Source organism: Gossypium hirsutum, chromosome A05 (assembly GCF_007990345.1).
Source record: "Gossypium hirsutum isolate 1008001.06 chromosome A05, Gossypium_hirsutum_v2.1, whole genome shotgun sequence".
Taxonomy (NCBI): domain Eukaryota; kingdom Viridiplantae; phylum Streptophyta; class Magnoliopsida; order Malvales; family Malvaceae; genus Gossypium; species Gossypium hirsutum.
The window spans coordinates 11,420,353-11,435,563 of record NC_053428.1 but is presented as its reverse complement, the minus strand read 5'-3'; the positions used below and the strand labels follow the sequence as shown (position 1 = coordinate 11,435,563).

The window sequence follows — 15,211 nt, the reverse complement described above, 5'->3', positions numbered from 1 at the left end:
ATCAAAAGCAGTTGCCCGAGAAATATATATGCCATTATTTTGGTGTTCAAGGTCGCATATTGAGATATTTAACTAGATATTATCGTATTTGAAAATGTGATTTTTGGGCAAAAACGGAGGTCTTGAGTGTTCAAGACCCAATATGCACAATAAAGATGCATGGTTTTCGAGTCCCACCTGCCACCATGAACTGTTGCCATATGTGTGGGTTAACTTTCCTTGAGACTAGTTATCACAGTGATGAATTATTACAGCATCTATCACATGTACGAGTGTTCCTTTGTTTGTTGGAAATCAATTGACTTGTATTTGACATGCTAAAGATAAGGGGAAGGGGAAAAATGACAGGTTCTGAGATTCAAACCTCATACACTAGAAAGAGAATATGCAAATTAGTGAAATTCAAGTTAATCATTTTCACCAACGAAACACCAACCGAATTTCGCTAAAAATAAAAAACAAGCAAAATAAGTGTCACAAATCATTTATAAAAAATACGGTTCCCTAAGCTTAAACAGCCAACTGAAAGTCCTGCTAAACCCACCCAGATCCAAACCAAATAGAAGCTAAGGCAACAACCAAAGTTCTGAAACCAGTTATACCCCTTGGCAAAATTACCAGTCCAGCGGCGTTGGAGCTGTTTGATGAATGGGAGGCAGCCGGTGAGGCAGTGGGCGAAGGCAGGGGATGAACAACGACTGAAACCTTCATGCCGTTGAAGCACTGCCCATTGCCACAAATGAAGTAGTATCTCTTGGACTCGTTGAGAGGTATAAAATCCTTGCCGCTGCTCCAGTTCCCTACTGCTCCTTCCGTTGTGCAGTTGTCATACCCAGTTTGGTTCACTTCAAACACATTGTATTGTGTCTTTTGGTACCTAAACGCTGCAAGGAAAGGCAGAGTAAAGTACCCAGCTTTGGGTTTTGGACTTTCTAAAGCAGAGAATGGGAGTGAACTAGGTATCCAAACTAGATCCAATATAAACCACAGTCATTCGCAAAACTAGTGCAAAGCTGGAAACTGAAAATGGTCGCTACTAGTGAAATAATAGAAGACTACAAAATAGAAAAGGAAGTGAGAGTTAAAGAGAGTACAGATGAAGTCTCCGACGTAGAAGGTCTGATTGTTGGCCCAAAGGGTGTAGTTGATGCCAGGGTTCCAGCCTTTGTTAGCACCCACAATGTGGTCAGTAGCGGTGACAGTGCCAAATATTAGAAGAAACAAGCACACCGGGAGGAGCAGGCCCGAGGTTGAGACCAACATTGTTGGGGGAGGTTTGGTTACCCTCTCCTTGCCTTTTTGGGGAGTGGGAAAGTAGTAGGGGTGCAGGACAAGATGGCAACTTGTTTATTTGCCCACAATGAGCTGGTGGAGCTTCCCTCACTGGGATCCCCAAAACAAAGAAAGATAAATTATTGGAGTATGGGGCAAATCGCGGGCCCCTCTTTATCCCTAGTATTTGAGCATTCATTCTCCATTCATTTTCTAGAAAAATGTCAACTAAGGCCACTAGGTTAATCAGGTATTTTTATATACTGATTAAATCATTTTTAGTTATTGCTAGTTTAAGAATACTTTTTAAAACTGTTTTTTTTTTAAATATATTTTTGAGAAGTTAAAATTTTTAGCTTAAAAAAAAAAAGTACTTTTAGATTAATTTTTAATTTAGGAGAAATAATTTTTCTCTCAAAAACAATTTGTCAAAAGTATTTTTTAAAAGAAATACTAAACATACCTTAAGTAAACTCAATCTATATATGAACAATGTGATACTAAAAGTCATTAAAAATAAATACAAACAACTTTATTTTTAGCATTATATAATTCATTAACAATATAAAAGTTCATCAACTATAACTTCTTAATTTTGAAATTTTGGGCCGTTTTGGACCTTTTGATTTTGGACCTAAGGCCCAATCGTTACATTGATTATCGGATAAAATCGGGCCATCTTATCTATTATTCGGATATTTAGACTTTTTAATTTTTTATAATAATAACTATTTATTTTTTTATTTTTCACCCACAGAGTAAATGCAATAATTTTTAGTGTTATTATATATAAAAAAAATATTTGTGTATTCCTTTTCGCAGATTAATATTTAAAAGTATGCATGAAAAACTATGAAATTGATATCACCACACGGTGTGTTTGATAATTTTTTATTTAATTTTTACATTTACTTTTTTTAAATGGATTTCATAACTTTATTAATTTTTTAATATTGAATAAGATAAAGTAAGTAAATAATCACTTATAAAAGGTTTAGTTGATTTAAATATACATTAGAAACAAATTATCTCTTGTTTTTGTTAATAAGTCAAATATCTATATTATTATATTTAACTTTTATCTAAAATTATGTAAAATAAAATAAAATAAAATAAAATATTATAACAATATTTTTTAAAGAAAGTAATATTATTTGAAAACAATTTTATTTTTTCATGACATAAGATAAACTTTATAAATATCTACTCGATTATTAGAAATTTTATTATTCACTTCGATTTTTTATTTCTTACCATTAAGGTAACCCATATAAATTTCGATTAATTCAATTAAACGACAGAATTAACCAAAGAAGTTCAGTTCAGTTAATTATTTTTAAAAAAATTTCAATTCGGTTAACGATTAAGAATTTAAAAAGATCGGTTAATTCAATTAATGGTAATTCGGGTCAGTTAATCGATTGAATATCCTGTACTTCCAATACCATGAACCAACCTCTAATGTCCAAGTGAGGAGTGAGGAACGGAGTGGATAATTTGGGTTAATAACTTTTTAATTAGTATATGACATTGAAATGATGTGTATTAAAAACGAATATTAAAAAAACAAGTCATTAATTTAATAACCACATCAGCCAACGGTTAAGTATTTACAAAAATTAAAAAAGCAAATTGAATGACAATTTTATAATTTTTTTTTGAAAAATGCGACTGGATTTTATTAAAACTAAACAAATAAACAAAATTAAAAACTCCTTTACAACTCTGAGACTAAGTCCCGAATAAAGAAAACAAATAAAAGAAGAAACAGCCCAAAAAACTTAAAAGGCCCAAGAGAAACAAAGAACATAAAGAATAAACGAAATAAAAAATTGGAAACCTAATCCAGTCACTATCAAGATAGCTGGTACCTATTAACTTTTTGTCTTTTCAAATCTCTATACCAGCTTACCAACTGATACCAAGTTCCAAGAAAGTATTTCATTGCTGCTACCCTTATATTTTCATATCTTCTTCGGAGATTTTTCAATCTGGTTGCCTTGGCCTTCTCCCTTCTCGGTCGCGTTGGAGATGAATGAGATCTGCTCCCTCCAGGTACTTTTCTTCTCGCTTCCTTAATGCTTCTCTTGCCAGATTATTGTAACACCCCTAACCCGTATCCGTTGTCGAAACAGGGTTACAGAATGTTACAAGTTACCAGTACATACAAAACATTTACAGATTAATCAAAACATTACTATTCACTTTCTGAGATCATATATATATAACAACTTTTATTTGGGTCCTCGAAGCCCAACATGAACATTAAAATCAAGTCGTAACTCAACTGATTTTTCATAAAATTTTTCGCTTAATCATCAAGCATTCATACTTAAAGCTAGATCATATCTTTATAAAATACCATATTTTAGATGCGCAAAATAAAATACTTGTCTTAGACATTTCAATCCAACTTCATACCCAACAAGCATCATATTGAATCTAGTCATATATATACATGTCATGATATGTATCGTTCTCATACTATTTTCTTATAAACATATATTATTTATTTTCCTCCTCCTCCTCTCCTCCATTCCACATCCTTAATGTATATAACATTCTTGTAAGTACGATTTCACAATTTACTTATTAATGCTCACATCAAACTGTTCACACGAGTCATAGTCACTCAATTATTTATAATTTGAGCTACAGAGCTCCAAATTAAGATCCGTAAATTTTTCCTGAAACTAGACTCACATATAATTCCACCATAAAATTTTTAAAATTTTTGGTCTAGCCAATTAGTACAGTTTATTCATTTAAGTTTCCCCTATTTCACTATCTGACAATTTTGACTTCTCTTCACTAAAAATTAATTATATCACAGTACAGAACTCAGATAATGTTCTTGTTGATTTCTATTGAAATAGACTCATTAAGGATTCTAAACATATAAATTTTAGCCTCTAAATAATTTTCTCAAATTTTTAGTGATTTTCCAAAGTCAAAACATGAGAACCCGAATTCATCCTGACCTTGTCTCACAAAATTCATTATATCTCATAATTTACAATTCAATTGCTTACACTGTTTCTTCTATGATAAACTAGACTCAATAAGTTTTAATTTCACATATTATTCATCCTCTAATTCAATTTTTAAAATTTATGGTGATTTTTCAAAGTTAACCTACTGCTGCTGTCCAAAGCTGTTTTAGTTCAAGATGTTTATTACCATTTTTCCTCTAAATTTCACAGGTCATACAATTCAGTCCTTGCTCAATTAGCCCATCTATTAAGCTAATTTTTCTCAATTAAAATTTTATTCCATCATTCTAAACTATTACACAACCTTTGAAAATTAGAATTTTAACACTAAACCTTAATTCACAACTTTTTTACAATTAGGTCCTAAAATTAATTTCTATTGAATTTACTTGATAAAATCATCAAATAACAAAATCAAAGCTTAAAATTCATTTTATTTCATCATAAACAGCCAACAATTATCAATGATAGCTTTTAATTTTGTCCATATAATCAAAAACTAATGAATTAAACACTTGGACCTAATTGTAAAAGCCACAAAAACATAAAAATCTCAAAGAAAAGGGCAAGAATTGAACTCACATATGTCAAAGTATGAAAAACCAACAGCTTTCAGACCTCCCATGGCATTTTTCTAAAGAAATATGATGATATCTCTAGATTTTTCAATTTTGTCTTGTTTTATATGTTTAATTTGTGAAATTTCCCATTTTGCCCTTGTTTCTCCTTGTCTTTTTTGCTGATTTTCTTGTCCAACCGTCCAGCCCATACAATTTGGGTCCAATTGCCTTTTAAATCCCTCCTTTTAATCACTTAAATTATTTAATCACAATTTAATAAATTTTGTACTATTTTAAATTTAGTCCTTTTTAATTAATTGACTAACCAAACGTTAAAATTTTCTAACGAAACTTTACTACTAACTTAATAACACTCCATAAATATTTATACAAATATTTATGGCTTGGTTTATGAATCTGGGGTCTCGATACCTTGTTTTCAACCCAATTTACCTGATTAATTCTTTTAAAATCGCAAAATTCACTAATTAAAAATAATTCTTTTAAGTTTGCGCTTGGCCTATAATTATTATTTGTTAAAATTTCTAAACTTACTCGTCGAATTTAGTGATCTCGAATCACTGTTTCTGACACCGCTGAAAAATTTGGCTGTTACAATTATGAGCAAAGCCATTTCTAGATCTTTGAACAAACTGGAAGTTGATTTCTTGAAAAAGAGGCTTTTTGTAACAGGTGTTGAAACAGTGATTCGAGATCACTAAATTCGAAAAATGAGTAGGAAATATTATTAATTTAGTGAGTATAAGTTAAATGTGAAGTTAGGAAAAATTTTGAAATAGTGAAATGTACAAAAAAAATATATATTAAAATAATTAGAATTGAAAACGAGGTATCGAGACCTCGGGAATTTTAAATCGAGCCATAAATATTTTTATAAATATTTATGGAGTGTTAATAAGTTAGTATTAAAGTTTCGTCAAGAAATTTTAAAGTATTGATAGCTAATTGAACAAAAAGGACTAAATTGTATCAAATGCAAAATTGTAGGAAATGATTAAATAGATTAAATGATAAAAAAAGAGGGTTTAAAAGGAAAATAGACCCAATGTCTATTTGGGCTGGACGGCAAGAGCATGAAATCACCAAGAAAATAAGGGCAAAATTGCATAATTGCAAAATATACTTAATAAAGCTAGGACTAAAGTGGAATTATCTAGATTTCTCTTTATTTTTCTGCATTCTCATCAGAAAAAACACCATGGAAGAGTTCCCTTAAGCTTTTTTTTCATATTTTTACTGCAAGTAAGTTCAATTCTTGATTATTTCTTGAAATTTTTGTGTTTTTGTGACTTTTACAACTAGGTCCATTTGTTGAATTCATTAGTTCTTGATTCTATGAAAGAAATTGAAAGTTTCTATGAATATGTGTTGGAAGTATATGATGATTTGATATAGAATTAGAGCTTTAAATTGTTTATATTCTGATTTTATTGAAAGAATTGAATAGAAAGTGAATGTTTGGGACCTAAATTGTAAAAGAGTTTGAAGTTAGAGTTTTATGTGGAAATTTTGAATTTCAATAGTTATGAAATAACTTATAATGTCTTGGAAAAGTATTAATTGAGAAAATTAGTTTAATTGAGGGGTTAATTAAGTAAGGACTGAATTGTATGAACTGTGAAATTTGGGGCAAAATGAAAATCAACATTTTGCACTAAAACAGTTTTGGACAGCAGCAATAGTCTAACTTTGAAAAATCTCCAAAAATTTTAGAAATTTAATTTGAGGATGAATAAAATATAAAATTAAAGCTTATTGAGTCTAGTTTCTTATAGAAGAAACGGTGTAAGCAATGGAATTGTAAATCATGAGATATAATAAGTTTTGTGAGACAATGTCAGAATGATTTCGGGTTCCCCTGTTCTGACTTTAGAAAATCATCAAAAATTGGAGAAAAATAATTAAGGGATTAAATTTACATGTTTAAAATCCTTAAATAGTCTATTTTCAATATAAATAAGCGGGAACATCATCCGAATCTCGTACGATGAGATAATTAATTCTTAGTGAAGAAGGGTCGGAACTATCAGATAGCAGAACAGGGGCAACTTTAAAGAATAAACTGTACTTATTGGCTAAACCAAAAATTCTAAAAATTTTATGGTAATAAGATAAGTAAGTCTAGTTTTAGGGAAAATTAGCGGATCTTAATTTCGAGTTCTGTAGCTTAAGATATAAATAATTTAGTGACTATGATGCAAATGGACAGTTTTGAATATACATAAGTAAATAGTGAAATTATTGATAATGTTACTTGTTGCATGTTATATAAATTAAGGATGTGGAATGGAGAGGAGGAGGAGAAAAATATGTATGAATATTCAGCTAGCATGGCTAATTTGTATGTTTTAGGCTCATGGACTAAATTGAATAAAAGTAAAATTTTATGGGCAATTTTGTAAAAAAAATGTTAGAAATGACCAATTTGCATGAAATGGATTATTTTATTATTTAAATTACAGAATTGAATGAAATTATTAATTTAGCTCAAGATCAGGGAAAAAATGTTTTAAGGATTAAAAAGTGTTGAAATTATGGAAAATTCTGACATTTTATAGAATTCATAGGTTGTTATCAATTTGTGTGAGAATAACGGCTGGAAATAAGGATTAAATTGTAATACTTATATTTTATTTTAACCTAAGGATGAAATCGTCATTAATTAAAAGTTTAGAGGTAAAATGATAATTTTATTTAGAGCATTAGTTAATGTATTATAACATAAAATAAATGAAAACGACGAACAAATTTCTTTATAAAGATCCGGATGACTTGAATACGAGACTTGAACGTGGAAAAGAAAAGATATCGGATTAATGAAATATCTGATAAATGAATCGGTAACTCTGGTAATGCTCCGTAACTCTATTCCGGTGACGGATTCGGGTTAGGGGCGTTACACTTTTTGCTGTGAATGTCTCGGATAATTACCCCTAGTACGGATTTGTCTGTCGTTGCTGATTTAAATTTCTTTATGACCGATTTTGAATCTCCTAAAATGTCTACTGTTTGAAACCCTATGAAAAGCCTTAACTTCAGTGCTTGTAAACTTGCATATGCCTCTGCCATGAATGGAGACGATATTTCAGCATGAAAGGTCGTCTTAGAAGCTAAGAGCTCACCTGTCATCCCCCACACCACCATTCCAAGGCCGATCTGGAAGATTCACCGTCAAAGGCTACATCAAAATAGATAGCTACTCTCTCACTTCTTTCTCCCTGTCTCTGTCCGCGACCAACAACTAAGGTAAGTGCCTTTTCTTCCAACCCGTCAATCTCTGCTATATAGCTTTGGATTCGGTTCGATAGCTCCCTTCCTATTGTTATTTTTTACTCATAGACGAGCTAGTTCCTTGAGTTCCAGATTATCCAAATGGCACAACAAAATAGGCGACATTGTTTGCTGCTACTGATAGTGAAGATCAAGGTCAGCCTTTCCCACATATCTTGAATATTGGTATTAATGACCCATGAAAGATTAAGAAGTTGCCATGTCTCTGTAATTGTAGGGCATTGTAGGAAAACATGGATACCATCTTCTTCCGCATTATGACAGCAATGACATGAGTTGTTTGCGACCATCCTCTTGAGTTTGAGATTCGATAGAGTAGGAATAAAATTCCATGAGATTCGCCATATAGTAATAGCAATTTTTGATGGAGATGTAAATTCCATCGCTTTCTATAGAAATTCTTTGTTTCGGCCTGTAATAAATAAGAACTAGGATCTATACTAGCCTCTTGTAGTAGTTTATAGGCACTTCGGACTGAAAAATCACCGGAATATTTTCCTCACCAGACTTGAAAGTCATCATGTGCTTATTCCGCCAAAAAAATTTGCAGAATTTTTTGTACTATGTCCTCTTCCATTTTCTTGTTGAAACATCAATTAAGTCTGAAACTAACTCTGCTTCTGTGTTGTTGGGATCGACATTAATTCCGCCAATATCAATTCCCGGTAGCCACCGATTGCTCCAGATAGAAATTTGGTCTCCTCTTCCAACATGGCAGCACAAGCTATCTTTCAGTAACCCTTTTGCTGCCGAAATGCTCTTCCAGGTAAGTGAAGGTAAATTTTCTAATTGTGCATTAACAAAGTCTGAATTTGGAAAGTATTTGACTTTTAAAACCTGGGCTAATAAAGAAATTGGAAAATTAATAAGGCGTCAACCTTGATTGGCTAATAAAGCAATATTAAACCAACTAAGATCACGAAATCTCAAACCACCCATGTCTTTTATGGTACAAAGGTCTTTCCAATCACACTAATGAATGCCCCTCTTACCTCGATCCTTTTACTACCAAAACTTCGCAACAATACCCTCGAGTTCAGCACACAATGATTTCGATAATAAAAAACAAGTCATTGTATACGTCGGAATAGCCTGAAGAATGGCTTTGATAAAAACTTCTTTCCCACCTTGAGAGAGATGCCGGATACTCCAATTGTCAATTCGCTTCTTGAATCTATCTTTCAAATTTTGAAACGATTCTTTCTTCTTTCTACCCACCATATTAGGTAGACCAAGATAACGTTCTAGATCATTTGCACTTCGGACTCCAAGTATACGAGTAACCGATTGTCTGTCTTCCTCTTGTGCGTTAGTGCTAAAGAAAATACTCGACTTATCAATATTGACATACTTCCTCAGCAGGCTTCATACTCACGTAAAATTTTCTTCAAAAGATAGGCCCCCTTCTCCGTAGCTTCTTCAAACAAAATGCAGTCATCTGCAAATAAAAGATGTGATACTTGTGGCCCCCTTCTACTAGCTTTAATCCCTTTTAAATGACCTTAGTGAAGTGTCAGTCTCATAAGACAATATAAGCTTTCTCCATGGATCAGAAACAAAAATGAACTTAAAGGATCTCCTTACTGTAAACCCCTTTTTGGCTGAAAATTTTCCCCTACTTGACCATTAAAAACCATCGAGTAAGAGACAGTAGATATGCACTTCATAATAGAATTAATCTACGTAGAATCAAAACCCATTCTCGTCATCATCTCCTGTACAAAATTTCATTATACTCTATCATATGCTTTACTCATATCAAGTTTAACTGCCATAAGTCCATTTTTTCGAAATTTTTCCCGTTTAAGAGTATGTAAAATTTCATACGCCAGCAGAACATTATTCAAAATTAATCTTCTTGGCACAAAAGCACTCTGTGCATTATCAATGCATTTTTCGAAGACTTCTCAAAATCTATATAGTCTTTATAAATAAAATTGCATAAGCTAATGGGACAAAAGTGAGTAAGATTAGTCGGGTTGGCTTTTTTAGGAATAAGAACAGTGCGAGTCGTATTTATTGGACTAACCTCCATATCTCCGTTAATACGTTAAAGACAAAAAAGTGAAACCTCTTCCCCAATGATGTACCCGTATTTTTGAAAAAACAAGGCCGAAAATCCATCTTCACGAGATACCTTTGTAGGTCCCATTCTAGAGAGCGCCTCCTAAATTTCTTCCTTTGTATATTGAGCCGTGAGCTTGTGATTATCCTCCTCAGAAATACAACGCCCAATTCTCGATAAAAGATTTTCATAATGTCTCTTTTTCCCAGCCTCAAATAAATCTTGGAAATAGGATCTAGCAATTGCTGACATTTATTGGATATCATCCGTTTCTCTGCTATTTATGTTCTGCAGCTTCTGAATACAATTTTTCCTTCGTCGCTGTGTTGCTTGGCTGTGAAAAAAGCTGTATTCCTATCCCCAAATTTCAGCCAATTAATTCTAGCTCTTTGCTCCTAGTACCTTTCATCCTTCTCGATCTCAAAATTCAACTGCAACTTCGTGTCAATCAGCTCTACTAAATTATTATCACTCCTTTTCAGCTTCCATCAATTCAGATAGCTTTGAGGATAAAACTTCTTTGTTCCATTTTCAGGACTAGCATATGTTCAAAGCCCATCTCTCCAAGCCTGTTTTTGGACAATTCAGCTTCTGCAATAAATCTCCTGATGCCCTTTCCCAAAGGGATTTAAATTCAATTTCAAATGACTCGTCCAAGACCCACCACGCCTCAAATTTAAAAGTTTTCCAGTTCTTCCTATTGTCATATTTTTTTGTGGTAATTAGAAGAGGACAATGATCAGAGACCGAATGTACCAAATGTTGAATGAACGCTTCTAGGAACATAAACATCGAATTCTCATTAGCCACTCCTCTATCTAAACGCTCTTGAATATTTGTTTTTGGTAAATTACCTCTCTCCCATGTGAACCAATTGCCAGAATAGCCCAAATCCATCAGATGGCAATCTTCTAGGACATTTCAAAATGCTTCTATTCGTTTTTCATCTCTAGGCACTCCTCCCTTCTTTTCAAAGCTATACATGATTTCATTAAAATCCCCACAAACAATCCAAGGAAGATCCTCGTTATTGTATAGATTTTTTAATAAATTCCATGATTCAACCCGATCTTGTGCATATGGAGAACCATAAAAACCTGTAAATCTCTATTTATTTCCATCATCAGGATCTTTAATAAGCACATCAATATGCCTTCTTGAAAAATTCTTAAGTGTAATAATATCATCACCTTTTCAAGCCAAACACAAACCACATCTAGTTCATTAGGGATACACATCAATACCGTTGGCAAAGCCACATTTTCTTCGCACTCGTTCCATTTGAATCTTGTTTATCTTTGTCTCCATAAAGAAGACCACCTGGGGATTATATTTCTTCAGCGTATGCTAAAGTCTTCGAATCGTCTGCGGATTCCCCAAACCACGAACGTTCCATCTTAGAATTTTCATTGTGACCAGTCGGCTTGCCTTTTGGTAGCCGCCGATGATAAAAGTGTATTGCCTAACATTCTTCTATTCCTTCCTATTGATGTGTCACCATCCTCTCTAAATATTGAATCTTCATTTTCCCCTAGGTCTTTTTTGTCCTTCCTCTCCAATTATCACATTTTCTTCCAAATTATGCTCCATTGTAGAATAGGCCTGGTTAGCCAATATATTTTCCCCCCATTAAGAGGAAGAAGGCAAATTACCTTCTAAATTAATCCCTAAAACAAGATCAATGGTTGCTCCAATTTCCATCTTTCGCCTTATTTCCAATAGCTTGTATTCTGACTTGCGTTCTCCATTAAAACTTTTACCTTAATCTTCTTCTCCATCTTCACGTAACCAGATAGTTTTCATTGCAAAAACTCTCTTGGATTGCGCTCGTAAAGACAAATCCCAACTCATTACCGTCACTTCCACCCCTAATGCCATCTTTGCCTCACAAAAAGAATCATTGTGACCTAACCGACCACAATAAAAACAGAAAAGAGTCAGCCTTTCATATTTAAATCTGACGTATGAACAATTCTCGATAAAGATAATCTATTTTTTCCTTTTTAATGCGTGACAGATGTCCAATTGAACCCGAATTATCATGAAATTCCAATCCTGTCTCCCCAGATCTGAACTATTATACTCCAAAAACTTACCCAAAAAATTACCTAATTGTTGTGCCAAACTTTCAGAGAAAAACCCCATTGGAATATCATGGATCTGTACCCAAAAAGGAGAAAAAATTAAAAGGATTTTTAATGGATCTTCCCTCAACTGTAACGCATGTAAAATCAGCAAGTGATTGTTAAATGTCTATGGACAACCCTTCAAAACTCTGTCCGTATCCATAGCGTGAAAAAATAGAAATAGAAATCGTTTTTCTCTTAAATCTCGGATTTGAACTCCTCGGACTGGATGCCAAAGGTTCGCCATAGTGTTTTTCATTGCCTGGAAGTGAATAGCGCTTGCGGTTAAAAAATAGCCCACCAACTGAAAAGAATTACCATCCTTTTCCAGATTCGGCTCAACTTGTGCCTGTAAAATTGCTTCTTCTTCATCAAGTGTTAACTCAGCAAATTTTTTTTCCATGGTTGCACGCCAGTGAGAAAGCCCCGTTGTACGTACTATCCTAGGAAGTGAAGAGATACTTGGTAGACTACCGTCGTCCAAGTTGACTATGAGCAAAAGAGACAAAAAGACTATTTTGAAGAAAGAAAAGAGTTTGGTAGACTGAAGCCGTCAAACTTGAATATTAACAAAAGAAACCAAGAAACCTAAGAACATGCCACTGAGACAGGCTATTTCATGCTAGGGTAGCAGACTTGACACAATTTTATAATTTTTTAAAATTGAATGATTAAATAAAACTTTTTTTAATAATTGAGTGAACATTTATATAACTTATTTTTATTTTATTGATATTCCAAACAACATTATTAATTTTTTACTTTTTACTTTTTAATTTTCTCCAACCATGCATTAATGGTTTTGACATTAAGATATTATGCATAGTTAATAGAATTCGCAACCAACTTCAACCACAGAAGTAGACTACTGTTTTAGGCTGATTTAAAGCTTAAAATAAACAAATGTAAATATCCATCTAATTGTCAAATTGTCTTACAAATTATTCATTTCGAGAGTTGTTGCATTAAAAAAAATAAAATAAGTTAATATTCATTGTATAGAAAATATTTTGAAAATTATTTTCTTCGTATATAGTTTTAAGAGATTTTATTTATACAATTATAAAAGTTTAAAAAGTATTAACTTTATTAAACAACAAATGGTATTTTTAAACAATAAATATTAACTCTATTCTAATTTTGCCTTATTTGATTCTTTTTAACTATATAATGACTAAATTGATTATCTAATAGTAGTAGAACTAATTTGATCAAATCCTCACAATAAAGTGATCTCAAAGATACATTCACATAAAACTATCCATAGTTTAGTATATTTAGATCATGTAATTTTCGCCAATAAAAATGAGAAGAAAAAAAGCTGAAAATATTTTATTGTATTCAAATTGTAGTAATTTTTTAAAAGTATAATCACAATTATCGTAACAGCCCGTTTTTAGTTAAATCATAACAATGATTTAGGGACCACAAATTCGAAGTCGGAAAAAATTTTAGTTTAATATTATTATATGATCTATCGTATATAGAAATACCGCATAAAAATTTTGTAAGAAGTTTTACTGTTTAAATACCTAATTTGACGAAAATGACTAAATTACATTAAGTGCAAAAGTTGAGTTCTAACAGCTATAAATAACTATAGAATTTGAAATTGGAGGTCCTTATATAGTAAATAGACCATTAAAATGCTTAGTGGATAAGCATGAATAGTCATCATTTGAAATTTCATGAAATATTAAAGTTAATTTTGGAAGTTTGTGATTAAAGTGATATTAAATAAAATAGAATAAACTATTATCATCATTTTCCATCAAAAATAAAAGAAAAAAAGAGAAAACCTAGCCATGGAAGCTTGAGAAATTAGCAAGCTTATTTTGCTCAATTAGGTATGTATTCTTGTCTCGTTTTTGATTATTTCTATGTTTCCGAGGTCATAGTAGCTTAATCTAGCTATCTCGGAGATTAATTTGTAAAACTGTTAAAGTATTAGGGTTTTTCTATTGATGAACATATTTGAGTTTTGAAGTTTGATGATAGAAAATGAAAGGTTAATGTTAGATAAACAATTTTTGTAAAGAGAATTTTGATGAAATAATCAATTAGGGATTGAATTGAAAAAGATGATAAATTTATGGTAAAATTTGTGCTTTTTGTGAAATATATGAGTTGTTATTAATATGTATAAAATTGACTAGGCTTGAGTAAGGATTAAATTGTATGAATTTCATTTTCCGAGCCTAGAGACAAAATTGCAAAGAATTAAAAGTATAGGGGAAAATGATAATTTTGTCAAAAAAGGTGTGTTGGACTAAATTGACTATGAATTATATTGAATTGAGTTAAATTCATTCGTATAGATCCAATTAGACCTAGTACGAAGTTAGATCGAGGCAAAGGAAAAATATCGGATTAGTCGCCTTCATATCTACGTACATTTGTCGAGTAAGTTCATGTAATTAAAGTGTATATTTATATGTTTTATATTGAATTATATGTATGTGATTTATATAATTTCCATGTATAAATACCGATTGTATATCCAACAATTACCGAGTCCCGTTTGAACTGTAAGAATTCATAGGATACAAATGACATGTCATTAGGGTTACCGATTTGGTTGGGGTCCTGCATGTGTTGCGGGCACACCATAGCTCTTATGAGCTTTCCGATACTCAGCTCACATGAGCTTCCCGTTATTGAACTTGAAAGAGCTTACTGTTTATAACTCATATGAGCTTACATGTATATGAATTTAAAAAAAAAATCCAGCAATCATATACTTTAAGCATCATACCTGCATGAGTTAATTAACTAAGTCTAATCTTTCTTTAACTGTAACATTTCAAAATTCAGAAAATCTTCATATTAACCTGACATCTTTTCTGCAACTGAGTTCATTTATTAAACCATTCTCAAATGCTA

The 15,211-nt window shown here is 32.0% G+C and overlaps 1 protein-coding gene and 1 long non-coding RNA gene across 3 annotated transcripts; one reads left to right on the top strand and one right to left on the bottom strand.

Annotated features, from left to right (window-relative positions):
• Window positions 1–392: 392 nt before the first annotated feature.
• Window positions 393–1,502, bottom strand: LOC107958468 (lamin-like protein). Its single transcript, XM_016894247.2, has 2 exons — window positions 1,095–1,502; window positions 393–884 (listed from the first exon to the last, which is right to left on the bottom strand). The coding sequence occupies exons 1-2, from the start codon at window positions 1,261–1,263 to the stop codon at window positions 535–537; spliced, it is 519 nt and encodes a 172-aa protein (XP_016749736.1). The 5' UTR covers window positions 1,264–1,502; the 3' UTR covers window positions 393–534.
• Window positions 1,503–2,952: 1,450 nt separating this feature from the next.
• LOC107958469 (uncharacterized) lies at window positions 2,953–8,790 on the top strand. Of its 2 annotated transcripts, none has more exons than XR_001700626.2 (3): window positions 2,953–3,327; window positions 7,924–8,272; window positions 8,355–8,790. It is a non-coding gene; the product is annotated as an uncharacterized lncRNA (long non-coding RNA). The 2 variants fall into 2 exon arrangements; XR_001700624.2 differs by having other exon boundaries at window positions 7,874–8,272.
• The last annotated feature ends 6,421 nt before the right edge of the window (window positions 8,791–15,211 follow it).

Coding starts and splice junctions, on each gene's coding strand:
- LOC107958468 (XM_016894247.2), bottom strand. CDS start 1,263: ATGTTGGTCTCAACCTCGGGCCTGCTCCTCCCGGTGTGCTTGTTTCTT. Junction 885..1,094: donor CTACGTCGGAGACTTCATCT/GTACTCTCTTTA, acceptor CTTTCCTTGCAG/CGTTTAGGTACCAAAAGACA.